Source organism: Rhinolophus sinicus, chromosome 8 (genome assembly GCF_057876585.1).
Source record: "Rhinolophus sinicus isolate RSI-liver-muscle chromosome 8, RSI-T2T, whole genome shotgun sequence".
Lineage (NCBI taxonomy): Eukaryota > Metazoa > Chordata > Mammalia > Chiroptera > Rhinolophidae > Rhinolophus > Rhinolophus sinicus.
The window spans coordinates 838,493-866,232 of NC_142508.1; the positions used below are offsets into that span (position 1 = coordinate 838,493).

A 27,740-nucleotide genomic window follows, 5' to 3' on the forward strand; every position below is an offset into this window, starting at 1 on the left:
ATTGTTTGCCATTTCTGCATTAGTAACAATAAACCAGAGAGATTCGTTAAATAGATCAGAGCTACCTGAATTTTAAACAGAAATCCCACTGTGACTCATAAAATGCAAATGCATAGGTATAATTTTTTACGTAAGGCAGCTGTAAACCTTCAGAGCATTTAATACACAAGCACTAATAAATGATGGCACTAAAACTATGGCTGCATCAGCTAAATGGATTATAAATTAAATTTCCATAATGTATGCAACCGAGATACAAATGTAAGCATAAATCAAGGTATTCTCCAAACACAGGTTAATTATACTACTTCAAAAACTGCCTATTTTTTATGCAAAATAATCCACTTAGCGTTTTTCACATTGGCTTAATTCGCAGCCAGCTGCACCACTCTTGTTCCTAGAAGCGTCTCAATAACTTGTCACGAAAAGTAGCCATAGGTATATGGCAAAAACCTGTAACGGATTTTTCAACTGTCTGTCTTTTATGAGTGTTTATAGCGAGAAATTGTGCCAACATGATGTGAAATAAAAAGGATTAATTATAGTAGAAGCCTTTTAATGGAAGTGAGCACAGTGGCTGTGCAATTACTGCGAGCTGTGGTGCTCAGGAGCTCGAATGCCGACCCCACCACAGGCCATTTCTGTTCGCTGCCCAGTCACTTCAGTAATTTACTACATTAAGAATCAATAAAAAAATAATGCTTTCCAAATGCATCTTTATCAATCTTCAGGCGGCTCTAAAGTGAACAGTTATAACTTAATCTAAAAACTATATCAGGTGTCCTTTTACAAAGCCATCCTATTGCGAAGCAGATGGTAACTAATTATTGCGGCCCATGCTAGCTAGTACTGCAGTTTAAGGCACCATGCTGACAACGATACGCTATTTAACTTCATACCTTATTCCCCCGAAAAGAAGATCCAGCCAGACCATCAGCTCTAATGAGTCTTTTAGAGCAAAAATTAATACAAGACCTGGTCTTATTTTACTATAACATAAGACCAGGTATGAGATATGATATGATATGATATATGATATGATATAATACCGGTATAATATAATACTGGGTCTTATATTAATTTTTGCTCCAAAAGATGCATTAGAGCTGATGGTCCGGCTGGATCTTATTTTCGGGGAAACGCAGCATTCGTGCTTCAGAGTTAATACCCAAGAGCTGACAATGTGGTCTGACCGGGACTACCACCGATTTCTATTGCTGGAAGCTCCTGAGGGCAGGGAACACACCTCATCTTTTACTATACATGCTGCTGAAGCGAGCACACCTCATCTTTAACGCATGAGTCTACACACAGCATATGGCGCCCGAGCATCTAACAAACACTTAGAAATTGCCAGCCGTGTGCTGGGAAACCACACCACCCATGAATTTGTTTGCAAAGAAAACACATTCTCTTTTGGGACATTTCAGGTTACACAAAAGTACAAAAACGTCAAGACCCATTGTCAATCCTGGGCCGTCACAACCCTACACCAACACCCTCCCACACCAGTCACTCCTCTACCCCCATCTGCACAGTCCCATGTCTTCCACGTGAGGACTTGCATTCCGCGTGCGCTCACACCACGCAGGACCCCAGGGCTCCTGTGCACGGGCCAGGTCCTCCACCCTCCTCCCCGGCACAACCAAACGCTGCGCTCACTCGGGCGCCCTGCAGTTTCTTTAAACACGACGGAGCTGAAATGGACGCTGTTCATTCATGAATCAGCATGTGTCCACTGGAGGGGCAGAGCAGGGTGCACTGGGTGGTAAGTCAGGAAAAGGCACCACGGGCAGGCTGAGGGTGCGTCCCCTCCCCCACTGAGACCCCCAGTACGCACGTCCCAGACCCCCCATGCACGCTGCCTCCCCTGAACCGCGAGTGCAGCCACCCCCAGCTCTGCATGGCAGCTCTCGGGAGGGGCGCCGTCCACTTGTCCACTGCAGGGGATCATGTGCCCTCACGCTGTGACAGCTTTCTTTTTCAACAGTTCTTTCACGAAAATCTGTAGGGGGTGCTGGGGTGGTGGAGACGCAAGCCACTTCTCCTATCCCCTTTTCCTTGTTGGCTATCCAGAAATCAGCCCCCAGCACGCGCACAACACTGGCCAGCTGCGAGCTGATCCTTCTCTCCTGCCTCCTGCGAGCTCCATGGCTCCCAGTTCAGGCTCCACAAGGGAGAAGAAACTGGTCTGCTCCTCCCACTCTGCCCACCAACAATGCCATGAAGAACTTACATCTTCATGACCAAAAGCGTTCACCAGTGACAGTCACTGATGTCCAACGACATGGTAGTTGTGCCTGCTCGTGAACTTACGTCAATGGTGGCCTGCAGAACGCACCGTTTCTGGCCTCTCCCACTCAAGGTCAGGCCTGTGTCACCCCCCACACTGCCGGGAAAACTGCAGTCTGTTCACTCAAGAGCTCACACGACTGCCCCCCAATGTACTGGTGAGGGCGCGTGGGGTGGTATTTATGGCCTCACATGCTTCCCCAGGTGCCTATTTCTGTGGGGCTACTTCGACCACAGGACACAGGACATCGTCAGATACTTGTGGAAGCTACTGCTCCCATTCTTCTCGGCCCATGCGCTGAGGCTTTGGCCCCCACGGCCCCTGGAAGCTGCTTGTCCCCCTCCTGCTAAATGACGGTCACCTCTCCATCCTTATCTGTCTAACATGCCTCATCACTCTCTGCCCTGAAAGTCCATATTTGGCTTCACAACATCACACTGTCCTGGTTTCCTCTCCCTTCGCAGCTGCTTCTCCTCAACTTCCCCGGCTGACATCCTCCGAGCTCCGGGTGCAGAAACGGCTGGGATTCAGTGCTCAGCCCGTCCTTCTCCCTCGCTGCACTCACTACCTGGGTGACAGCAGCCAGTGTCACGTCAAGTACGATGTGAAGGGGACGCTTCAGCCCAGACATGGCCCCTCACTCAAGTGCCACCTCATTCTCTATGTGAATGTCTGACAGACAGCTCGGACTGAAGGAGAAGCAAACATTTCAGCAGCACCCCAAATCTGCCCCTCCTAGTTCTCACAACAAAACCCATGCAGTCCTCTCACACCCCAACATCCACTCGTCTGCAAATCCTCTTGGCCCCGACTACTCCTCTCCAGCACTACCTTGCAGGAAGGAGACTCCATGCCCACTCAACCCGAACGCCTGGGACCCCTCCACCGGTCTCCTGCTCGCGTCCCTGCTGCCACCTAAGGGGTTCACACCGTCAGAGGCACCCAGGAGACCTGAGACATCACACAGACCCCGCACGCTGCTGCCAAGGTCCCTGTGGCTGGAGCCGGGACCCCCCAGCTTGGTCTGTGTCACTCAAGAGCCTGAGCTCAACCCCATGCTCTGGCCCCAAACAAACTGATCAGTTTTAGTTAGCAGCAAGAGGAACAATCTACCGCTTCACTTGGCTTGCTTTGCATCAAGTTCAATGTACTAATTTTAAATGTGTATTTAAATGTTTACAGGATTTAAATTAGCGGTATTTGAGTTTTAGACACTCACTGTCCTTAGTGCACGAAGGCCCAAGAGATGCAGCAGGCCTGGCAAGAGTGCGTTTCTCACTGTCATGGTGACAACTGAACACGGCCGGAAAAAGGAGACGGCCTCAGCACTGACCCGTTCAGCTAGTTGTCTGGGAGAGCTTAAAAACCATGAGAAGGGACATCTCACGAGTACACAAGACCTGCTTTATCTAGGAGCAGAACAAATCTTGGTGGCTCTCGGAGTGGTTAAAACTGTAATGATATTTTTAGGAGCTGGAATGAACTGCATTCTGGACTGCTGCTGTCACTTTCACTGTCCAATCTACACCATTCCCATTTCATGTTTAATTTTGAAGAAATAAAATGAACTACATAGAAAACCATGACTTTCAGTGACAAGAAGAATAATCTCCAGATCTGTGAATGCTTTGTTTTTCATGAAAAAGAATACAAACTGTTGATTATTAGAATGCTACAAAAGCAGGCACAGTTCTCCGGAGGGTAAGATTTAAATAAAGTGATCATTTATAAATAACGATCTTTCATTTTTCTGCTTCCAAAAAAGCTGTCAGTGAATCAGAGCAAGCTGATAAGGAATTGTCCATAACTGGGAGATTCAGAGAAAGCACGCATGTGAAATCTGCTAGACATCAAAGTAAAAAAGTCTTAACGTTGATTGGAAGGCTTGTGTTCAGCATAAAATAATCAACTATTTGCTGAATATTATGTTTAAAAAATCTAGGGAAAAGACATGTTAACGTTAGCGATCGCAGCACTTAGTCTGGTGACAATCAGACGAAGACGCTCAATTTCACTGAATGTGGATGAGTCTGAGAGTTCAAAACAAGCAACAATAACAAAGGAGCTTTGCCATTCAAGGGCCAAGGTAACTTTAATTACTAGTATTCACCTACACCTACAGTTTCAAAGCCTCAGCAAATTCAGTGAACATTTTATAAAAGGACTCTAATGATATAGGAGAATAAATTTTCCCACTCTCAAAACTCTCAGGACAAACTGTTAACTGCCAACATTGCATTGTATGATATATTAAGGGCACACTGAATTCTACTAAAATACAAAATTATAAACTATGCTGACACTTCACAATCTGCTAATTAAAAGTTTGAAATATATGACCATGATATTATCAAATAATCTGATTTATAGGTAGTCTGTTCCAATTAAATCAATATTGTAAAGCAAGAAAAAAAAAGAGCCATTTTCAAACAGAATTCAAATATGATAAAAGATTTCCTTCAATAAATATTCTGAACTTAATTGGCTTAAATGGACCTAGGTGCTTCTATTTGTAAAAAAAAATTCAAGATGACATTACCACACTGAGCTGTTTATTTATTCCCCGTCTGGAGCCTGATTTACAGGCGATAAAATGCAATCACGACCCACACCAAAAGCAGGAATCATCTGCTAATGGAACTTTTAATTGAGAAGTGACCAGTGACATGGAGTAATTCTTCCTACGTAGGACTGCTCTTGAGGACCTCTTTGCACTTCATCACAGTAAACAATCACTAACATATGCATTAAAGAAAATTTAAATACATTATGACCCAATAAATATCATAATCAATCAATATACAATTTCTTCTCGTAGAGATTTACTGTTCAGATACCACACTATTAGTACTACACTATTACACTCTTAGACCTGGACAATTTTTAACATGTTGGTACAAAGTTTAACCATTTGTAATCAAATGATAATCAGCTGTTTTAGAAACTAATGCTCCCTTAGGAATCTCCATGCAGAACATTATAAAAGTCTTCAAAGTGTGGACCTAAGCTAACTACCACCCTCCCGGAACTCTAGCTTGAAAATACTGGTTTCGTCTAGACGTCATTATTTTAAAGGGCTTTACTGAGATACAATTTACATGAACTTCACCGTTGGGAGAAAGGCTTAGACCCCAAATTCTGATCCCTGGAACCTGGTTTACAGAGACGCATATTCCCACGTCGATGAGTAAGAGCAAGCCATTGTCCCTCGGAGTCTGCAGAATGTTCCAAGAAGTCGGCCTCAGAACGGCTGCGGTTCCGAACAGGAGGCCAGCTGACCGGAGGGAGCAATGACTGGCCCTCACTCACCACTTACACAAATGTGAGCCAACCCGGAAACGTCCGTGAACCAGCATTCTCTGACCACCTTGTCTCCCTAGAGATCAAGCTTGGACAATGTACACATCCAAGAAGGAAAAAGGATGTAAAATTTTAGTAAGACTTTAGTTCATGCAAATACGATTACTCTATTTGTTGCCTGCTACTGCACTGTGTGAGAACCACCAAATTTAGGGAGAATTTCAGGTTAGTCTAGCAAAATACGACCTCACTTTCATTAATATTTTTAAGTGTATTACTATTGGCTTAGCAAGTTCTTGGGCTCATCGTAACGAAAAGAACTATGGCACATCAAATTTCAAAGACTTTCACGTAATGAGTCGTGACACTTACATCCTCCAGAGGGAGATGAAGCTGAGCTGAGACACAAGGGACCAATGACGGAGAGATGTTACCTCACTATTTTTATTTCAAAAAAGCTGTTACTTAAAAAAAGTCACAAAGAGCACAATCTGCTGCTTTGCAGATTCTGATTTTGAATTAAGCTGCTTCTCAGATGGGCAACTCCAGACGCTATGCTCCAAGATGAGCAGTGGCAGGTCTGCTTAGTGTGGACCACAGAGAACTACAAATGCGACAGATGAAGAAATTTATTATAAAGTTGAAAATGACTAGTTCTGAGTAATTCTTACGGAAAGTGAACCAACAACAACATTACTCTTAACTATGTAGTTAAAACGATCAGGCTTACTCATCAGACCCCCGAACACTCAGCCTGTGCACACGGCCCACTGTCACTGCGGGGGCACATCATGGCCCTCCCAGCTCCCCCTCCTGAGTTCACAGCAGCCTTTCACACTCCGCCTTCCCTCCCTCCGAAGAGCCCATCTTCTTTGATCTTCCTGCCCACGTGAGTGAGTGGCCTCCACTCAAGTCGCTCTGCCGCCAAAGCCCTGAGGGCTGAACCCCCCCCCCATGGTAACAGCCCACCTCTGACCGTCCTCACTCAGCCGCCTGCACACACAGGCCCGGGGCCACCCCACCCCCACCCCCACATGTGCTCTGGAGCCACAAGAGGCTGCTGACAGCTCCATGACAAGTGTGATTCCTTGCCCCAGCCCGTCAGCTCGAGAGCACTTCCACCATCACCGGAAGCTCTCCGGGCTGTGCGCGGCTCGTCCCTTCTTTGCTGTGTCTTCCCAGTATCTTAACCCATCCCTCGTATATGGTTCTTTATCATGGAACTTCCACCTGCACAAAGCTCCCCAATCTTTGAAAACAGACCAACCCACGCACCCATTCTTCTCTGGAACTTGTTCTTTTTCTAGGGATCCCCTTCCCTTCCCTTCACAGCCTTCTGAAAAGGCCTCCTTTCCATGTTTATCCCGCCATGTCTCTCCCTCACCCCAAAGGACACTCATTTTATCACACCGCTTCACTAAAACCACCGCAGGCACACCCCCAGGTCCAGCAACTGAAGACCGGATACATAAATGTGGTCACCAGATAGGGTCTACTACGTGGCAATAGAAAGGAATGAATTGCTGACATTGCAACTTGGATGCTCCTTGGAAAACGTGCTGAGTGACAGAAGCCAGTCACAAAGGCCACCTATTGACAGAAATGCCCAGAATAGGAAGCTCTCCGCAGACACAGAGTAGATGAGCAGTGGTCTAGGGTCTGGGGGAGGGAACGAGGAGTAACTGAATGGCTATCGGAATGCGGTGACGGCCACACAACTCTGAATATATGCAACTACCTGAAATGGGTGAACTGCACGGTATGGAAATTATATCTCAATAAAGCTGTTAGAAGAAAACCACCAAGGGAAGAAAATCTAGCCAATAAGTCCAGCGGTCACGTTTCAGTCCTCAGCTCCCTGTGCTTCCAGCACAACACCACGTAATCCAGGCCACCTTCTTCAGGACCAGATTCCTGTCCTGGCCTCTGAAATCCACTCCCCTCAAGGAAACCACCCTGTCTCCATACGAATGTAGTAAGTCTGTCATCTCAGCCAGTTGCCAAGCACAAAGGTTTTCCATGACCCACAGGGTGACGACCAGACTTTTCATCATGGACTACAGAGGCCCTTACGCTCCGGCTGGGGCTGAGCTGGATGCAGGGTCGGCAAGTACGTCCTCAACAGGCCCCAACTGCACCCGGGAGGCATCGTCCGACTCTGCCGTGGAGGGAAAGCCACCACACACAGGCCACCCGTGAGCAGGCTGCACTGCATCCCAGTAAAACCTTTTAAAAACAAGAATACCCGTGGGCGGCCCCGGCCAGAGGCTGTGGTTTGCGGCTCCCCGTTCCAGTGTCTGTCACCTGCGATGTCACCTCTGACTCGCAGATGCCATACTGATTACAATCCAACTGTCTCTAAAACATGTTGGACAGTAAACACTAAATACCAGGCTTTCTTAGTTCACTGTTTTAAACGGGGGAAATAAAAATATATTCCTAGGCTATCCAAAAACCGTAACAAATTGCCCCAAAATACCACAAAAAACGTTTACCTCTCTACGTAACAATACACCAAGGCTTCCTGGGTAACATAAACCGTGAATGTATTTAACAACATCCTCCCAGCGGGCAGGCTGTGTGCACTGCAGTGTTTCCCAGGTTCTGATGGGAGTCACAGCTCTCCTCTCACTGCAGAAACATCCGTTAGTGAAGACAAACGAGGAACATGCCTTCGGAACTGGCCCCGGGTGCCTGGCAGAAGCCGCCGCCAGGAGCCTGGAAGGGCATTGGTGACGAGGGGACAAGGCGAGCCAGCAGGAAACACTGAGTTTTGACCTCAGCGCGTTCTCCTTCCACCTCAACTTGCAAGATATTACAAAGGGCTACTGACTCAGACAGCAAACTCGGGGTAAACTTTCTCGCTGTCATTCCAGTGAGTACTTGGTGGTGAGAGTGTGAATACTGGGGAGTCCTCACACACTCCCCCAAACACAGCACACTCTCTGTCATACTGTCACGACTAGTGGAATGAATTCATTCATTCAAAGAAAAACCAGGAGTCGCTGATTTCCGATTTCCCGCGGGAATGACCACGATGATTTTCTGCCTCACTTAGAACAGCTGAGGCATAACTTTCAATTACTGACTTTATTGGGGTACTTGCCAACCACATCCTGCTAGGATTAGCAATTATCAACACCAAATTTATTTAAAGTGCAAAGAAGCAAACACAATAAAATAAACTAACCCAGAAGTAGAACCTCTGTATAAATGTCCCCCATTACTAAACTGTTAGTGATCAATTAAAAAGGAAAAGCACTGCTTCTTTGGACTGGACTTGACCTGTGGGGAAGCAGTCGGCCACTTCTGACTGACATGAGGTCGCACCTACTCTCCCCACAATGACACACCCACAGGCTGTGCTGTGCTCTGAGTTTGTGTCCCCAACATTCACAGGCTGAATCCTAACCCCCAGAATGAAGTCAGGAGGCGGAGCCTCTGGGAGGGCATGAGGTCATGAGGGTGCAGCCCCAGATGGGGCAAGAGCCCACAGAAGAGACCCCACAGACCTCCTGACCCCTTCCACCTGTGTGGACACGGTGAGAAGGTGCCAGTTATGCACCAGAAAGTGGTCCTCACTAGAACCGACCTTGGGGGCGCCTTGACTGTGGACTCCCAGCCTCCAGAACTGTGAGAAATCAGTGGCTGTTGCTTATAAGCGCCAGGTCTGCGGTGTGTGTTACAGCAGCCTGGAAGGGTGAAGACAGGCTCACACTGACCTCGTCCAATGACGGACGGGCTGGCGTCACTGGGTGTCCTTGTCTTGTTCTGACTTTACCGGCGGCAGGGTTTTGCAAGTTTCAACATCAAGTAGGAAATTTCCACTAGGTAATGTGGTTCTCCTTTCACTTACAATAAAGGTCGGCAGGTAGAGCTCTTTGGTTGCTAGAGCATTACCATAATACCATCTTTAAATGGGCAATTTTCACAGAATTTGCATACAAATGTAACAAAAACCATACTGAACAACTCTGGTCTTCCACCTCATAGCACTTTAAAATTGTACAGAACTTTCAAAGAATTACTCTGAACACTCACATCAACGGGAGCAAACTGTTTACAGTACATACACCGATGCCAGCAGACAACTACTGTAAGACTTCCCTGAACATAATGTGATGGCATGTTCCCTGTTTTCTAGACCACACCAACGATTTTTATGCATCTAACTACCGTGTATGTCAAGTATAACAAGGAAAGGTAGTTCTGAAGTAAAAAATCTAGTCAGGGTCATCAACTACTTAAGCAATTTTGACGCACGCTCGTCAAAGCCACAGTCGGCACCACACAGGGACGCCAGTGCCCACACCCCGTGGCCTGAGACCCATGTGGTGGGCAGTCTATATCACCTTTCCAAGCATCCTGCCCAGGAAGTAGTAATGTCTGGCGAAGGAGTCCCCCACAAGCATGTGAGCAGCTGGGTTGGGGTACAGCAGGCCTTCGTTGGTCGTCTTGAAGAAGCCCTGGTTGGGGTTGAACCCTGACTTCAGCAGCTCATTGAGAAACTCTCGGAAGATGCCGCCGCCGTCGATGCCGGCTTCGTCCAGGCCGTGTGCGTTGAGCAGGTGGACGCGGATCCGCTTCTTTAAGTCCGGCTCTGTTGGCGGGGTGGGCGGGGGAAGGGTGAAAAGAAAGCAATACAATCAGCTGGTGTTACAGGAAGTTCAGGGGAGGGGCGAGAACGTGAGAGCTACTGTAATGCAGGGCTCCACACAGTCAGTGAGGCTAAAGGAGCCTGGGAGACAGACCAACAGCGTCTCCAGAGCCTCCGTGGGAGAGGAGAGAGGGGTCCTGTGCGTTCCTGTGTGAAGAACGGATTTAAACATATGTCTAGTGGCTGCAAAGCAGAGGCTCTTTTCTACTAAAACACATTCTCTTTGATTTTTGGAATTTAACTATACTTATTTACACAAAGACATGCTTTCCCCTGATGATTTAATTCCACTTATGTGCAGCTACTATTTTGATTGATACCATTACAAAATAGGTTCAATCTCAAGTTCTAGATATAATGTCAAATGAAACCTAAGCAGATAATTATAGATGAAACACAGTGATGTAGCTGGGGATTTCTCACCTTTACACATATCCTCTTAACACCCAGTTTTAAGGATGAACTAACTCTAGGCACTGATTTGTCACTTGTAATATTTCTCAAGATGACTGTCAACAGTTAGCAGCAGGTTTTGTAAAAATTGTGTAAATGGGAAATGCTCAACCATGGTCCATCTGTCAGCCCTCTCGTTCATACCGTGGGGTTCATGTTCTACGTGGGGGTCACTGTCTCCCCTGGACTCATCCCCTTCCCTCGCGGCTCTCGGAAGCGCATCTCCACGAAGAGCAGAACGTGACAGCGCAGAGCATGTCAGACCCCCAGCGGCCTTTCAGGCGTGCGCCTCTGCTATGGCCAAGCACGCATTTAAAACACCTACTCACACAGTACGTTCCTGCAGAAAGAACCTCAGTGAAATGTCACGCCGATTCTACCCTAGCGTCATTTCTTCTTCTGGAAAACACTGTAATAAACCCTGCCCATGCAACAAAAGAAAACATAACCGAGCAGCACACAAAGCACACACGACTGAGGCCCCGAGGGAAAGACTACAGCCTAATTCAACACCAGTGCCAGTGAATGCACCCACGCCTGTGAATGACACCGAGGGCCCACGGTGGCGACGACCGTGATCCTTACAACGGCCCAAGAAGAAGTATGACCATTTCTGCACATGGAGAAATCAAGGACCAACCGACGCTGTTACCCGGGGAAAATGCTGCAGTGACCATGTGGGGGTCACGGTGCCAGGCCCCGTGTCACTGTTTGCTTAGCTCCTGACTGCAAAGAGAAGTCACTCAACTTCTGAGTCCCAGCCGTCACCCACTTGTTGATGGAGCTGACACCTACACTGCAGGATATTGTCCTCAGAGGGTATGAGGTACTGAGTGTCCACAAGAGGTGGCCTTGCTTTAATGACTAGATGATATATGGAATAAGAATATTAATTGATTATATGTAAATGATCGGTCAACAGAGCACTTTAGACCGATTTGCTGTAAGTAAATTAAACAGTCTGAGATGTTTAATTTCACTAATTTGCCTAACAAAATATCAAACAATTTTAACACATGGTTTAAAAATTCTTATTAATAAGGCCTGAATTAGAGAACATCTGTAAAGATTTCAAGCATTAGAACAAAATATTATGAGATTTTTTTCCAAGTCCTTTAAACTCAATGCAATTATCAGCCTGCACTTAAGAATTTGGAGTATGATCAACTTTTGAATACTTTATAAGCTTAAGGACACACCAGGCAATTCGGGGCTTGTTACAGCTGCGCATGCTGTCTGCATGAAATCGTTTTCCGTCACTGAGAAGCACAGGCCTGATGCCGGCCTTGGCGCTCACACACACCAGCGCCGGAGAAGTCTCCGTCCACCAGGTGCAGAGTCTGGGACACGCGCCCTCCGTCCGCTGTGACAGCACCGGTAGGGCTTGTCCCCTCTCCTGAGTCCTGGCTCAAGTCCCCCCACCACCATCAAGTACACGTCAGCTCTTCTCTGAACACTGTGTTAACCGTCTGCGAATCGATCCTTTCGTTAGAGCTACTGTGCTTTCCCCAAGATCAATCACAAATTCAACAAACATCCCTGAGCAGCAGCTGTGTGAGCTGACGAAGGTAAGGATTGGTTCTGTCCTGGACTGCGAGGCTGCTGGTCACATGGGGCACGCGTGAGAACTGCTAACACAACAACACAGCACAGCTATTACTCCAACGGATTTACGGGGCGCTGTGGCTCCCAAAGGAGGGAGAACTACTGCTTTTTCCAAAAGTATGTTCGACTAGGAGTCTGAATGCCTGATTTCTGCCTCATTCACGCACAACATGTTGGAAACACAGTGTCCTGGGCAAGAGTGACCTGGTACACTGCAGAGTGCACTTCCCGTGGGCAGATGTGACTTAAAACTGTCTCAGTTTATGGTATCTGGCTTCAGAGGACCCGGGCACAGATTAAATGACAACACTGAATGATGTGAAAAACAAGAACGTGTACAAGGAACCTGAGCACAGCGAGGGCACCCGTGATGGCAGCCTCCCTCCATTGTGCCCACAGTATGACAAAATTAGCTCTTTAAGCGAAGGGGAAAAAACGTATTTGAAACAAGAGGTTTTGCTTCCCTAGAAGAAAATTAAATTGCTCCCCTAGAAAAAAAGGCAACTATTATTCCACTCCTGACAACCTCCCACCGCCTCCCACACCTGTGACCCTGATCCTGCCAAGCTTCCGCTTTTCATCTCCTGCATTGATTTAACATCGATTTATTGCAACATCACAAATCCCACGTTCTGAAGTTAAAGTTATTAATATATAAATGAGTAATAATAAAACTTTAACAAAAAGTGTCAAATATTAACGTAAGACAAAATGTGTCACTGACCTCTAAATGCTGTCCAAATTACTGCTACAATAGAATTCCCTTTTATCTACTAGCACTGTCATCAAAGCACACTACCATTCTATAAAGAAATTTAGATTGCAATGGCAATTAGTTTAGTGTATTTAATTTGGCTTACAATTTATAATATTTACATAAACAGTCATATCCAAAATACACAATGTAAATGGCTGTCCATCCACATTTTTAGAATTATAGGTTGTCAACTCAATTTTAGAGACAGACATTTAGGGGTACAGGGGATGGGTTTTCTTGCCTTAAAAAAACCCCAGCATTTGAAAGTCTTGTGTTGCAATAATTATTTGCCAATCTTAGGAATATTATTTGATAATACACACCTCCTAAATTTGATCTACTGTATTTCAGTTTAAAAAGTCATTACTGAACAAGATGACCAACACTAATTTGTTAATGATTACCTTTTCCTAAAATAATTCTCCACCGTCTCCCAGCCATATGCATACACACAGAGAGAATTATACATACCATTTTCTGGGGAAAGCTTGTCATAAGCATCTTCATAAATATAATTTCTTCTTATTGTGACATTAATTCCATCCAGAAATGGACCATCTCCTTGAACTTCTTGCTTATCGGCATAAATCAACCTTTGAAAGATCTAAGAAACAGGGGAAGTTGTAAGGTTATTTGAGACAACAGACTTTTTGTTATACACATAAGCAACCAAAAGAAAAACTAATTAGAACTAAATCTTAACTTTTGTATCTCCATAAATTCTGAAACCATTTTAAAGGCCAAGGTATCAAATACTGACTTGATGCCTTATCAATAAATGTGTAATACTTACGCTTATGCATTTGTAACATTGCTCCTTTTCCCATTTTACAAACTAATTTTTAAAATTCCATACTATAGTATATTTTTAGTATTTTTTCTGCAAATCCTTTATAAAAACCCAGGTGGTGCAGAGAAGAAGAAAAATAGCTTTGTAAAGTGTCTGAATATTAGTAGGGATATCTCCATAATGATAAACTTCAAGTAATATTTTTTGACGCTAAAAATCCAGCAGAGGGAGCTCAGGAATTATGCAAGATCATATATGCATGTGTATTCGTGTGTTTTAATGAAGAAACATTAAGAGCTTTAAAAGGAACTCATTCTTGTGTTCATCCTGTAAAAAGAACGGGCAAGCCTAAAACATCACCTCGTGAAGCCATGACCTAAGAATAGAGCCTAGTAGTTTATAGAAATTTGCTAAGTTGGTGAATACAAACAAAACATTTTAAATTACATTTGGAAGCAGATGAATGTAAATGAAGACTTTTGTACATTAGTCAAAAATCACCAGGCAAGAAATTAAGATACCTGTCCATCTTTTTGTGTTTTATAAATAAGTTCAGTGTTTTTTAACATAAACATTATTATTTAACATAATAAAAAAGTAGTGTTTTATAAATAACTGTAACAATGTACAGAGCATATCTTTTCAAAGAACCTGGATTTTCAAAAATAATGTATAATTTACTAGACAAAAAGGACCTTATACTCCCATTATAAGAAAACAATAGTGTAACAAGCCTTTTAAATAGTTACAACTAAGGAAAAAACATTTCAAGTTTGCACAGATATTTGGTTGCATTACACTTTAATAAATCATTGTCAACTATTACAATCTAATGAGAAAATATAAGTTACATAATTAGCTGGGCACTAAGCAACTTTTGAGATTTTTCATTGGTGTTAGTTCTTAACACTGCAATGATATTAATAAGATTCTCTCAGCCAATCGATAAAGAGAGTAAATTGCCTACCTTTACGCGTTCCTCAAACGGAACCACAAAGGGGAGTTCTGTCAGGATGGCGAGCTGTCTTTCCTCAGATACAGACAGTGGCGGGGACTCCAGACCCACTATGACACATTGAAAACCTCAGTTATTTTCCTTTCCAGACTCATAAGGCTATCCACTCTATGGCCCAATGTCAGACATTCCAGAGAAGGCAAAGCTATAGGAACAAAGGCCAGCGATGGCTGCGGGGCTGGGGCGGGCGAGGCCGGCTGCAGAGTGCATGGTGTCAGGCTCACAGAACAGTATGGAAGGAGATGTGTTGCACAGTATGGAAGTCACACTCGAGAGGGAAGCGCCAGGCCCGAGACTCACCATCCAGGGTAGACTGCAGGGGGCCTATGCGCCCCATCCGCCGGAAGCGCCACACGTGTCTGGAGGCCGGCACGTAGAGCTGGGTGACCTGTGGGACCACAGCCTTTGCTTAGTGCTGCCTGTGTGCTAGCACTTTCGCGTGGAACGCACATGGGAACTCATCAGTACTTTACATGTGTCTAGAGTTCGCTACGTCCCTCTCTTAGACCTCATGTCCTTTTAGGCGGCCTTTCATGTCCTCTGTCCTATGCTGGCCGTCCTTTCACACTTTTACAGTGTATTGTCTGGACATAGTACACGTCTATGACACGACCGCTTTACAAAGAAACACATATCACGCTTAAAAATTAACAATTTCTTACTATTACCAAATAATCACTTCCTCATAATTTTCTAAAAATTATTTTGTTTGAATTACGTAGTATCCAAATAAGGTTGGTGCAGTACGTACACTGTATCTTAAATTCTTTTAATCTGTCAATTCCCCTCAACCCTTATTTTTGCCCTTGTAATTTTTGGTGAAGAAGCAGAAGCATGTGGCCGGTAGCGTTTCCTACCATCTGGGTTGAACTACCGGTAGTTGCAGCCCTTGGGGTGATCGAGCCTGCATTTCTAGCCCCTCCGCTTCCTATCGAGCAGTAGTTATGTCAGACGATTGGTCACATTCAGGTTAGAGATTTGGGCAGGACCCTTCCGGGAGGGACCTGTTCTTCCCTCAAGAGGCACGTGTGTTTGGACGCTGCAGGTCCGTGGACTACATGTCATCATCAATGATTAGGTCAAGAATTTGCACCACAACATGACTCAGTCACGCACTAGACGCACTGTTTGGTTCAGCCAACACTTTTCCTGTAGCAAAACTTTCTGGAGCAGGGAGGCAGCAGTGACCCTCTGCTCCTGGGGCCTCAAGCATGCTCTCAGCAGACCCAGTGTGAAAGGAACTCTGACTGGCACCGCGCAGGCTGTTTACTTCATCAGAGCCTGCAGAATATAGTGAGATTCTACTTTGGAAATGCCTTCTGCGTGTGTGATTAGCTGGAATACGTCTCCATCGAGAAGGCTCTCTCATCATCAGCTACCTGGGTAGCTCGAGGAATAAAGGAAAGGCAGGCTAAACGTGTGACTCCTTTTTTCCAAACCTGTATTCAAAATGATGACATCGTTGCTTTGCATCCTACAAAAAGGCCGATGAGGTTCTTTTTCCTGGAGTCTCATGCACACGCAGACCAAACACGTCTGAGGTTTGGCCCGCTGTGCCCGTCTGCCTGCTGCTCACTGCCCACCTCTGTCGGACTCCTGGCCGGCTCACCAAGTCTCCTGGGCTCCCCTGCTCTCCAGCGACAAGCACTCCCCACCCGGCTTGTTCAGACCCAGGACCGACCATCAGGCCCATGATGCTTCTTTTTAGGGAACGCTGCTGAGAGGCCCCATCTAGGGCCCCGGTGGGGCTCAGTGGTCTCGGACCTGTCACAGTGGCTCAGCCTGCTCAGTGCACAGAGCTAGAAGCCACGTGCTTACTGTAAACATAGCAGCTCGTACAGACACAGCAGTGCTTCTAAAACGTTCTACAACACTCCTTTCTTTAAGGTTTCTGCAATCTTGTTTCTTCTATACCCTCCCCTCTGCCCCATCCCCAAGATTTCGAAATGAATCTAATCATGCCTTTTTCTGACAAACAAAAATGAAAACACCTCAAGTCCTTTGTTATTATTATTTAAAATTTTAAAGATATATTATACTATTGAATCTACTTTAGATCTAAATCTTAGTAATATAATATTCAACTTTGTTCCTTTAGAAAATCAAGGGAAAACACTTCTTTTATGTACTAAACATATATTGTTAAGTAATACTAATAAAAGCAAAATCTTTTTCAGCCATAAAAAAGAACCATCAGGCTTCAATATAATTGTGGTTAAAAAGCAAAATAAAATTAATAAACCCAGGATGCACATTTTAGTCAACGGTGTTGCAATATATTCTGTGACCTAAGAGTTAATATTTAAAGGTTTAACTCCTTAACCCTTGACTCGGTTAATATTTAGTTATATAATAAGTAATAAATTAAACAATTTTAAAAGATTTATTATTCTAGCTAACAAAAATCTGTTTAACGAAAAGTACTGAAAAGCTCTTTCAGTAGCACCTTGTCTGCTCTGATGTCTTCTTGCTCCGACAGCCAGTGGCCTGCAGGGCAAAAACTTCTCCGGGTGTCCCTGGACTTCAACATCTTCACCAGGTTGGTGATGACCTGATGAGAAAGGAAAGGACCATGTCACATAAATGAGTTCAGGAAGTGCCCCAGTCTGAGGGCAAAGGACATGGTGTGTTTTGTCACCCAAACGCCTGAGGGCACGGGGGCTTCAGTGACCAAGGCCTGGCCCAGGTCACCACACCAGTTTACAGAAAAGGGTCTCATTCTATGATTGCAAGAATGAGTTCCAAGTACAAAGCAGTTAGTTACTGCCAACAAAGAGAGAAAAGTTAACAGAAATATGTGCAAAGCTTGATGTTAAAACTATAAGGGAGACAGTAATGAAGTTCTGAAACACAAATTTGGAATGTACTAGCTCATTGGAGCTATAATGAAAGACATTTCCTAAGTAGAGTGATTTTATAAAACTTTTTCCCGAGGTAAAACACCATTTCTTTTTTTTCTGAAAAACACTGTATTAAGGGCGTTGGGGGGAAAAGGAACTATCCTAGACACATCTCTCCCATCTTCCAAAAAGAAAATGGTTTCAGTATTTCCCTTATGGAAGCCTCTGGAGTCAGGTCTACTTCCCACTGTAACTCCACACAAACTTCAGTGCAATTTCCTCCCTGAAGCCTCCCCCGTCTCCGGCCCACCCCCAGTTCCAGGCACAGCTTAGGCCTACATGGTTTTGCCAACAAGCAGTAGTTCCTCTCTGGCTGTGCAGCAAACTCCTGCAAACAGAACCCAACCAACTACTGGAACCTGCAGCGACGTGATGACTGACGTGGGATCAGTAAATGTCAGTTTTATAACAAATGATTAAAGAGATCTAACAGCACTATTTAAAAAGAATTGAAGTGTCATATTAAATAGAAATGTATTTTGTCATAAACAAAGATAAACCAACATAAAATTGTAAACCCAAAGTTTTAAATCATTACAAGCAGGATCTGATCACACAACCATCATGTAACGTGAAACTGACGGTGTTTTCTGAGAAAGCACGCCAGGCTTGTGTGTACCTTGCATTTAGTTAAGTAAAATACAATTTGGATAAAACATAGCTTGGATAGGAATAATAAAATCAGGTGATGTGATTAATTTCCAAATACATCCACTGGGCAAGCAAGCAAGATGGCAAAGTCTCGATTGTTAATAGAGATTTCCCTTGAAAATCCTACACTGTAGCATCTGTATACAACAGAAAAACAAACAACATGCAAATCCTGGCATCTGGGAATATCAGAAATTCTGTGTGTCCAACACAAGTGGGAGAGAAAGGGTCCGTGGTTGACATCTCAGGCCACTGTAATGTAGACACCGCCTGGATGATACGCCCACGGACAGAGAAAAGCAGACCTGAGTCGTTTGGTCATGCAGACAAAGCTGCATCGTAAGAACCTCTCAGAATCTACAATACAGCTTTTTAACGTCTAGCGTGTTTCCCCGAAAATAAGACCTAACCAGAAAATAAGCCATAGCATGCTTTTTCAGGATGACATTCCCTGAACATAAGCCCCAATGTGTTTTTTGGAGCAAAAATTAATATAAGACCCAGTTTTATTTTCAGGGAAACACGGTAGATATTTCTTACCGGTTCAGCGGTGGCATTTTAAAGCCTGCCACAATACCATGGTGACCGGCTTTGTGAACGAGCAGGAATGAGCTCAGGTAAGAGCTCGGGGTGGCGTCTTAACCCTGGACTCTGCTGTGACTGTGCAGGGCTGAGTCTCCGCAGACGCGGTGTTTTATGACCTCTGCTTTCCAGGGCAGCCCCAGGAGACGGAGGATCGCCTGGTGTGGGTTCTGCCTGGCTAACTGCTGGTCACGACCCTGTGGCCACTGGCCCAGTGACTTAATCCTTGGGCATCTCTCAGACGTGCTCTCCAACGGAAGACTGAACCCCAGTGAGTTCTGGGTCTCAGATAAGCGCAGCTCCATCCACACAGAGCAGCACTGCCCTCCCTGCAGTGGAGACGGCAGCACAGCTGCTCTGCATGAAGAACACAATGTCTTACCTCCCATTTTCATAACCGATCACACTGGCAGTTTAGGATTGTGCTGCAATTTACCCATAATACCCCACAACTTAACAAAAGACATGGTTTCCAACGAATACTCGTACTTATGTGTATTTATTTAGCGGCACCCACTTATTACTTAAGGCTTCCACGTATCATCCCCTTGAATCTTGACCTGCTCATGAATTTATCATCCCCACTGTGCAGTTGAGGAAACTTAGCTTTATAGAGGGTAAGTAACTTGCTCAAGGGCACGCAGGGGCAGGATGCGGGCAGCCTAACTCCAGAACACAAAACTGTATCTGCCTCCTGGCATTCATGTCTATGCAATCTCTGTTTATGGGAACACTTTACATAGGTCACAAACATTATTAAACTGTCTATGAGGCAATGAATACCATAATTTACATTACTTATAAAATGTCTTAGATCACTGTTCCTTTTTCAAAAAAAAAAAAAAAGAAAGAAAGAAAAGAGAGGTAAGCGGAGAATGTGGGGGAGAGAAGAAAGAAGATACGAAAGTGCTTTGGAAGGGATGTCAAGGTAGCAGTCACTGTGGAAAAGTGAATCTTAACAAATTACAGTTGACAGTAAACCAAACTTGAACATGAGCCTGCACAGGATCGCCAGAGAAAATACAGGACACCTAGTTAAATCTGAACTTCAGAGAAACATCAAACGATTTTTTAGTATAGGTATGTCCCAAATATCACTTTATTCAAAGGGTAAGCATGTCCCAAATATTGCATTGGACATATTGATATTTAAAAAAGCATTTGTTAACTGAAATTCAAATTGAATTAGGTGACACATTTTTATTTGCTAAATCTGGCAACACCAGCTCTGGATCCAGTCCAAAATACTTTAGAAATGTCAAATCCTGTATCTTAAATTCAACTGAGAACAGTACCTTCTTCATTTTACACATTTTTTCTTCTAAGTTTTAAACTAAAATACACATTTTAAGAAACCATGAAAATTTAACTGAATCCATTCTGTGATGTCAAAACACCTTTAAAACACATTCCTTTTCTCTACATTCATTTTCAGTATTATGAAATCACCCGCTGTACAAGTACTTAGTACCAAAAAAGCAAAGTTTATGGAAGTAACCATTAAAAAAATGACATAAATCGACTAAAGATTGTTAAAGGTAAGAAAAACTAGAGTAACAGTTTTAAGCTGAATCAATTGATAGCCAGTAATGAGACCAAAAGATAGTTCTTTCTCAGTTAATTTTTTCAAATTTTCTGGCACAGATAGGGCCACTACAAAGACTCTCCCGAAACTGAAGGCTTATAGAATTCTACACTTAAACAGAGCCTAAGTCATAAATGCCCACACAGGCTGCCACCACCACCCCCCATTTTAAGGTGACACCAGTCGGTAACTTTTTCACCGATTCCCAGGAGACTACTACGCACTTAGACTTACGAACCACTGCGTTATGAAGTAAAATAAAACAGCAAACAAGCAAACACTGGAATAACAAGCTGTGCCTAGCTCAATATACAGTTTTAGCAGGCTTCACAGTCATACATATATACTACAACAGGATTATACTGATTTGATGTGTCTTGTCCCCTGTCTCATATTCTTCCATGTTAGAGTTAAATTTCAGAGTAAATACCTGCTCAAAAACTAATAAAATTATTTAAGTAAATACTCAGAAATGCATACAATTGTCATACATGCTCTATCATTTACTATTTGAATTAAAAAACAAGTGACACCTGTAAACAGGTTTCCTTAACCCAATATTAAAAAGATAAGTAGAGGGGCCGGCCCAGTGGCTCAGGCGGTTGGAGCTCCATGCTCCTAACTCCGTAGGCTGCCGGTTCAATTCCCACATGGGCCAGTGGGCTCTCAACCACAAGGTTGCCAGTTCAACTCCTCGAGTTCCGCAGGGATGGTGGGCAGCGCCCCCTGCAACTAAAACTGAACACGGCACGTTGAGCGGAGCTGCCGCTGAGCTCCTGGTTGGTTGGAGCGCGTCCTCTCAACCACAAGGTTGCCGGTTCGACTCCCGCAAGGGATGGTGGGCTGCGCCCCCTGCAACTAACAACAGGCAACTGGACCTGGAGCTGAGCTGCACCCTCCACAACTAAGACTGAAAGGACAACAACTTGAAGCTGAATGGCACCCTCCACAACTAAGATTGAAAGGACAACTTGACTTGGAAAAAAATTCTGGAAGTACACACTGTTCCCCAGTAAAGTCCTGTTCCCCTTCCCAAATAAAATCTTAAAAAAAAAAAAAAAAAAAAAAAAGGATAAGTAGGTAACTGCTCAGGAACATACAGACTCCTCATAAGGAGCACACTTAATAACTGTCCAAGCTCAAGGTCATGAATGTTCACCGATCACTGTACGTCTGCGAGCTCACTGGCTGTGAGGACCACAAGACAATCCTGACCAATAACCTGAGGGAGACATTCTTAAGCATTTCATACACTCTGTCATGTAACAAGTGTGCACATACACATATGTATTACTTAAGGTTGCTGACGTTCAAGTATGACATTTCTGAATGAAGATCACTGATATTTGTATTATTGCAACCAAAAAAGTACATAGTCCAAATTTTGAAAGGCACCTTGTAGACTAAATTACATTATAATATAAGAATCTCTTTTTAATCTTAAATCTGATATGTAAAATCTGGTAAGTTAAATCAAACATCTAAGGAAATTCTTTAGATAGTTCAATGCAAAACATAGGATACGGCATATAATTTATGAGTCTTTAAGTGTGGCCAATGTGTAATGTGGTAAATATCCATCAAATAAGGACGTTTTAGGATTTTGATACCATGATGAAGAATATGTGAAAATGAAATACAAGAAAAACCAGTAAAGCACCAGCTCCAAGATTATCATCTCACAGGCGACCTGAGTGAGTGTCCCCGTCAATCAAGTGTCTCACGGGACCAGCAGTCGCTTTTCTCCGTCCTGTGTGCTCCAATGCACCCACCTCTCAACTCTGTTCTCTCTCAGTGTCATTAGTGGAAAGCTGTCCTTGTCACTGTACAATGACATTGGCAGTCTGGCCTCACTTATGATTCCCCCAGCAGAGGGTGGAGTCAGTGTTCCAGGATGAAGCAAGTAGGTGATGGAATATGTGACAGTAATGCCACCCTAACCCCTAACCTAGAAAAGTCATGACGTGTCTGATATGGATTACTGCTGCCAAAGGCTCACCACGTTTTACACAGCCCTCCGCGACCACTTGTTAAAAAGGTTTATTTTTAAAGACAAGTGCTCACCAGCATGTTTCCATCTTACTTTACAGTCAAAACCAAAACAAATAAAACCCTAAGAAGACAGAAAAATACACGGCCTGTGGCTTGAGCCTCGTGGTCACCACCGACAGATCACGGGGCGCGCATGGCAGGGTTAGTCAGCACTCCGCCCCTGATTTGACTGCGAACTTCTGAACGGCTTTGAAACCGGAAAACCCCACCCGAGAGCCTACACAGTGACCATGGCTCTGGACTGAAAGCGTGCGGGGAGGGCGCAGAGCCCCTCATCAATCGGGGCCGCCCAGGGCTTCACTCGGGAGCGCCTGTCTCCTCCCGGGGCTGAAGCAATCACAGCTGTAAATTACACTCCACGGGAGTTTATAAACTTGATAAATGCATCAACTGTTTTAGCAGTGTCGATGCAGGCCTTAGAAACTGACCTTCACTCTCACAGTGACAAAGAAAGATGATTCTATCCACTTAAAACTCAATGTCCTGGGAACAGCCGGCAGAGCCTCTCACAGAAATTAGTTCGAGGACCAGCATAGGACTGAAAAATGAAAATGGTCGGTGCCTGAAGGAGTCGGGTCTCATCATTTGCAATTGTGTCACAATCAACAGAAGGCACAAAATCACTGGCAAAACGCTTTTACCTTCTTTGATGGGTTCTGCTTTAAATTCCTCAACTCAACTTGGCACCGGGACATAAAAAATGCTAACGTTTTATTTTAGTGCTTCCCAGAGGGGAGTATAAACGAGCAGCTGAGATCAAATGATGGCTCTGTCACCTACTGGTCATGCGACCTCACCTGTGAGATGCGCTTAACGCCAGTGTCTTCCTCACAAGCGGCTGCACTAAATGCGTGAATAATGGAAAGCTCTTAGAATGCTGTCTGGGACATAGCAACAACTGAGGGGTAAATTCTTACGTCACATAAAGATAACCTTTTCTATATATATATATAAAAAAAGCTAATAGCAGCTGAAACCTTTTCTATTCAGATTATGCCTTAATTTTTCTTTTTCTTATTTTTAGGGCTTAGCTCATTAACAGGTAGTAAAAAAAAATTTTTTTTCTCCAAAGAACAGAAATCCTGTTCAAAAATCTGTCTTCAAACAATTCAGTTCTAAACTCAGAAGGTCTTACCTAAAACAATCGATACCAAAAAAGGTGAACTTTCACCCTAATTCTTAAAATCCTTAATAAAGTAGTACTAAGTCATTTCAGGCATAAGAAAAAATTCACCACAAAATTTCCACTTAACGCTTAAGCAAAATAAAACAGGGCCAGGTGTAAAATACATGGCATTATTAAATCCAGAGATTTCCAGGTCCTAAAGATAAGGCTGTCGTGTGAAGATTATTAAATTCTCAACAGGTGCTATAAAATGATGAAATTATCTGACACTGTACACAATGCCTGATATCCTACATAATGGAAAGCTTTATTAACAAAGATCCCAGAGTTTAATTAAAAACTTAAGGAAAAACACATATGGTACCATAATACACATATTCAGGAAAAGCTTACATAAGAATTATAGGTTTTAAATGGGTAAGACAGCTTATTTTTAACTTAGAAAAGTTGCAAAATGGTCAATCTTTAAAAAAGGATATATTAAGGGCTCAACATGTGACCTTCCAAATTTACTTAGGAATACAGAGATCGGTAATTAAAATAAATTGTGCAAACATATATTACATTAATCTGCACAAATTATAAATTCAGTGATGCATTAGTACTGTGTTCGGTGCAATCCCAACATTATCAGTTACTCTCACTGCCACTAATGCCCGTGCTCGTAAGTGAAATGTGTTGTAAAATCAGGCAGAACGGGCTGGATAGAGACGGTGCAGCGCTCGTCGGATGAATAAGCAGTCCTTAATTAGCCCATCAGGTTAAGTGCAAGCATTAATGGGCCTTTCCTAAAGTCTAGCTTGACATCTCTCTCCAAACATGGCCAAGAAGAAAGTTCCATTAGCAATATTAATACAAGCTTAGTTGATCATTTTCATTCAATTAACTTCTTTCAATTAAATAGATAGCTTGACAAAAGCAGTGATAAAAGACCTGAAGGGACAGCTGATGACTCGAACTGCACATTACTGTGCGAGAGGTCGCCGGTACTAAACGGACTGTAAATCTAGCATTCAATTTGGAAAATGCATTTCTTCTGCTCTCACTCCTTTAATGAGCGATTTTAGCTGACTAGATGTGTTTGCTGCAGAAATTTCATGGGAAGTCAAGCACCCTTTTTCTTTTCTTTTTTTCTGCCCCAATAGTCATATTCTCAGTGGTGGTGGTTTCCTGCCAACAGTCCAGCCACACTAACTCCTAAGTTCTCCTTCTGCATGGTTAAAAATGAAGATAATTTTAAATAATTTATATCCAACTTGTATTAAATTGAGGACTTTAGTCCACCTTTGTCAATCAATTTCTTAAAAGATTAAAAAACAAAATCTGTATAGGAGATCTTTTAGTGAAAAATGAAAACATTAAAAAAAAATTTTATTTATACTATATATACCTTGTCACTAAAAGTACTTAGGGCAGTTTATAAAAGATGCAGTGCAATGATATAAAAATAAGGTTTTAAAAGAAGGATTTTATTTGTAAAATGAAAATGACTTCTTAATTTAAAAGTTGCGTAAATTAAAACTGAGACCTAAAACAAACCTGTATTTCTTTTCTGAAATGAGTCAAGTCAAAACACATTTGTACATTATCTGACCTCAGTAAACAAAAATAAACTCTGTACCTTAAAGAGCTGAATCCATCGTTTTTGTTCCATCTGTATACACTGCTGCATTTCAGAACTAGTCGTGACTCCGATACTCTGAAACGCCGTGACGTACTCCTCTCGGACTTCCGGTTTGGTTTCTGGATAAGCCAGCTTGATGATGCCCAAGCACGCGTCCCGAAGGCAGCGAGACAGCACTATCAGCTCCTCTAAAGTGAACGGCATCATCGATGACTGTCTCTGGCCTACAACTGAAAAACACAATGCAATCTTCTGCCATAATTTTTTATTAATTTCTCAACACACAGAAAGACTTCAAAGGCTTAAAAATTGTTCTATCATCTATGAAAACGGATAGGCCATGGGGCCAGCAACAAACTGATGACTCAAAATTCTTACCTTCTATTGGGTCGCCGAAGAATTCATTATCATGTATGGAAATTAGTGAATGACTAAACAAGGAGCTAAAGAGGTAAAAGAGTGGGATGATACGACCAGAATCTTCAAACGACATGGGAGAACCCCTTGAAATCACCTGGAGCAGTGGTACCATAGACCTTGAATTGGGGAAAGGAAGAGAAGAAACAATAATTTTCAGATTAATTTTAGTTTGGGAACAAATTAAGACACAACCTAAGACAAATATAACCAGGGAACATGATATTTACATTAGCAATCTACTTAAAGAGAAGGTAAAGTCATCCTAACACTATGTTAATAAGTAACAAATTAAAAAACAGGACACCATCTCCCCCACTCTTCACTAATGAATGTTCTCAGTGAAAAAAAGTATGAACGCCGCTATTAAAGAAGCACACTTCACTTTTTGGTTGAAAACTACCCCTGCCCCCTCCTTAACATAGTTAACAAAGGCAGATCGTTCTGGTCTTATGAAAACTTTGTTTTTCATGAAAACTTACTAAGTTCTCATGAAAACTTACATTTAGGAACACTGAAATCAGCTGAGTACTGATCCCGGGTTAGAACCTTCAGGAATAGTCTCCCCTTTTCTATACTGGGCCTTGTTCCTCTTACCCAAGTTTGCCTGCCAGCTCCATTCCTGGTCCTGCATTACAAGGGTCGCCCAACCCCCAGAGCAGCTCTAAAGTGACCCGGTCCTGGGGGCGCTCAGTAGGCTCCTTCACTTACCAAGAGCTGGGACCTATTAGATTTACTTCTCTCACCTGGAATCTGTGCCCTTTCTCTCTTGGTTCGACGTGATTCCTTATCTCACTGAACATTTAGCTAACAGGTTCACCTGTAAGTTCTCATGTCAAATCACTCCTGCGTTAGACACGGTGGGCAAGATCATTCTCTTATCTTCCTTCGTGTATGTTTATACCTTGCACGTCTATTCCCACAAGACCACAGCTCTATATTAGATGACATATGACGAAGTCAGGCCCCACAAATGATAACTGCTGCCCAACACTGCGCAAGTTCTAGGGGGGAGAGCACAGCAGGCGATGAGGAGGTAAGGCCCGGCAGTGAGCTTGGATGAACCCCTGAAGCTTCAGGGTGTCCATGGCACGCAGTTCAGGGGTGAGCACTGCCATCAGCAGGCACCCCAACGAACTCTGTTCCCACTGAGAAGAAATACCCTCTGGCCACTGCCCCTCCCACCTGCACATGCCTTAGTCCTCACTGCAGGCACTGAGCCCTGAGCACTGAGCACCACTCACTAAGCACCAGTCACTAAGCACCGGTCACTGAGCCCTGAGCCCTGGACGTGAACACTGAGCACCAAGCACTGAGCACCAGCTGGATGAGTCAGAGAACAGAAGGGATTGGTCCCAAGTACAAATGCACGAGGACATACAAAAAGGGACAAAGTACACTGTCCCATCTCACCGCCAAAGCCAGGATGACAGAAAAGGCCATGTATGTGGAGAATAGGAGGCATGGGGGCGGCTTAAGTGCACAGCAGGGACCCCTCTCTACCTCCTGTCACTCCCCATGTGGAAAGTGGGCAACGTGTCATCAGAACAGTCCCTGCGAGTTAAAGACAGTAAGGGGCTGTGCCAGCTGTGGGGTCACTGCACAAGCCTGTGTTGGGAAGGGGTGTCTAACGGAAGACAACAGAAACCAGCCGGCCATGGCTTCCTCCATCTCAGTCCCCGAGGAGCCTCAGACAGTCGCAGACCCCTGGGCTTCTGACACAGGGCCCCGGACCCCAGCCTCAGGGGTTGGACAAGGAAATCTGCCCTTTGACTGGCTCCCTTGGTGACCCTTATGCTCACCGAAGCTCAGGTGTCCCATTCCGGCTGTGTGAGTCCTGCTGTAAAACTAGTTTCAAGTTAAACTCAACACCAGTTTCAGAACCCTTGGGCACTTGATTCCAGCACAAATATGAGGTATACATCAGGGTTAA

The 27,740-nt window shown here is 43.9% G+C and overlaps 1 protein-coding gene across 1 annotated transcript in view; it reads right to left on the reverse strand.

Annotated features, from left to right (window-relative positions):
• Positions 1-27,740, reverse strand: part of UBE3C (ubiquitin protein ligase E3C) — an 81,644-nt gene that overhangs the window by 18,245 nt on the left and 35,659 nt on the right. Inside the window, exons 12-18 of the mRNA XM_074315031.2 lie at positions 25,769-25,926; positions 25,388-25,620; positions 17,317-17,421; positions 15,171-15,258; positions 14,823-14,920; positions 13,537-13,669; positions 9,946-10,193 (exon numbers count right to left, since the gene is read on the reverse strand). Coding sequence (XP_074171132.1) covers positions 9,946-10,193; positions 13,537-13,669; positions 14,823-14,920; positions 15,171-15,258; positions 17,317-17,421; positions 25,388-25,620; positions 25,769-25,926 — 1,063 coding nt within the window. The remainder of the gene's footprint in view (positions 1-9,945; positions 10,194-13,536; positions 13,670-14,822; positions 14,921-15,170; positions 15,259-17,316; positions 17,422-25,387; positions 25,621-25,768; positions 25,927-27,740) is intronic.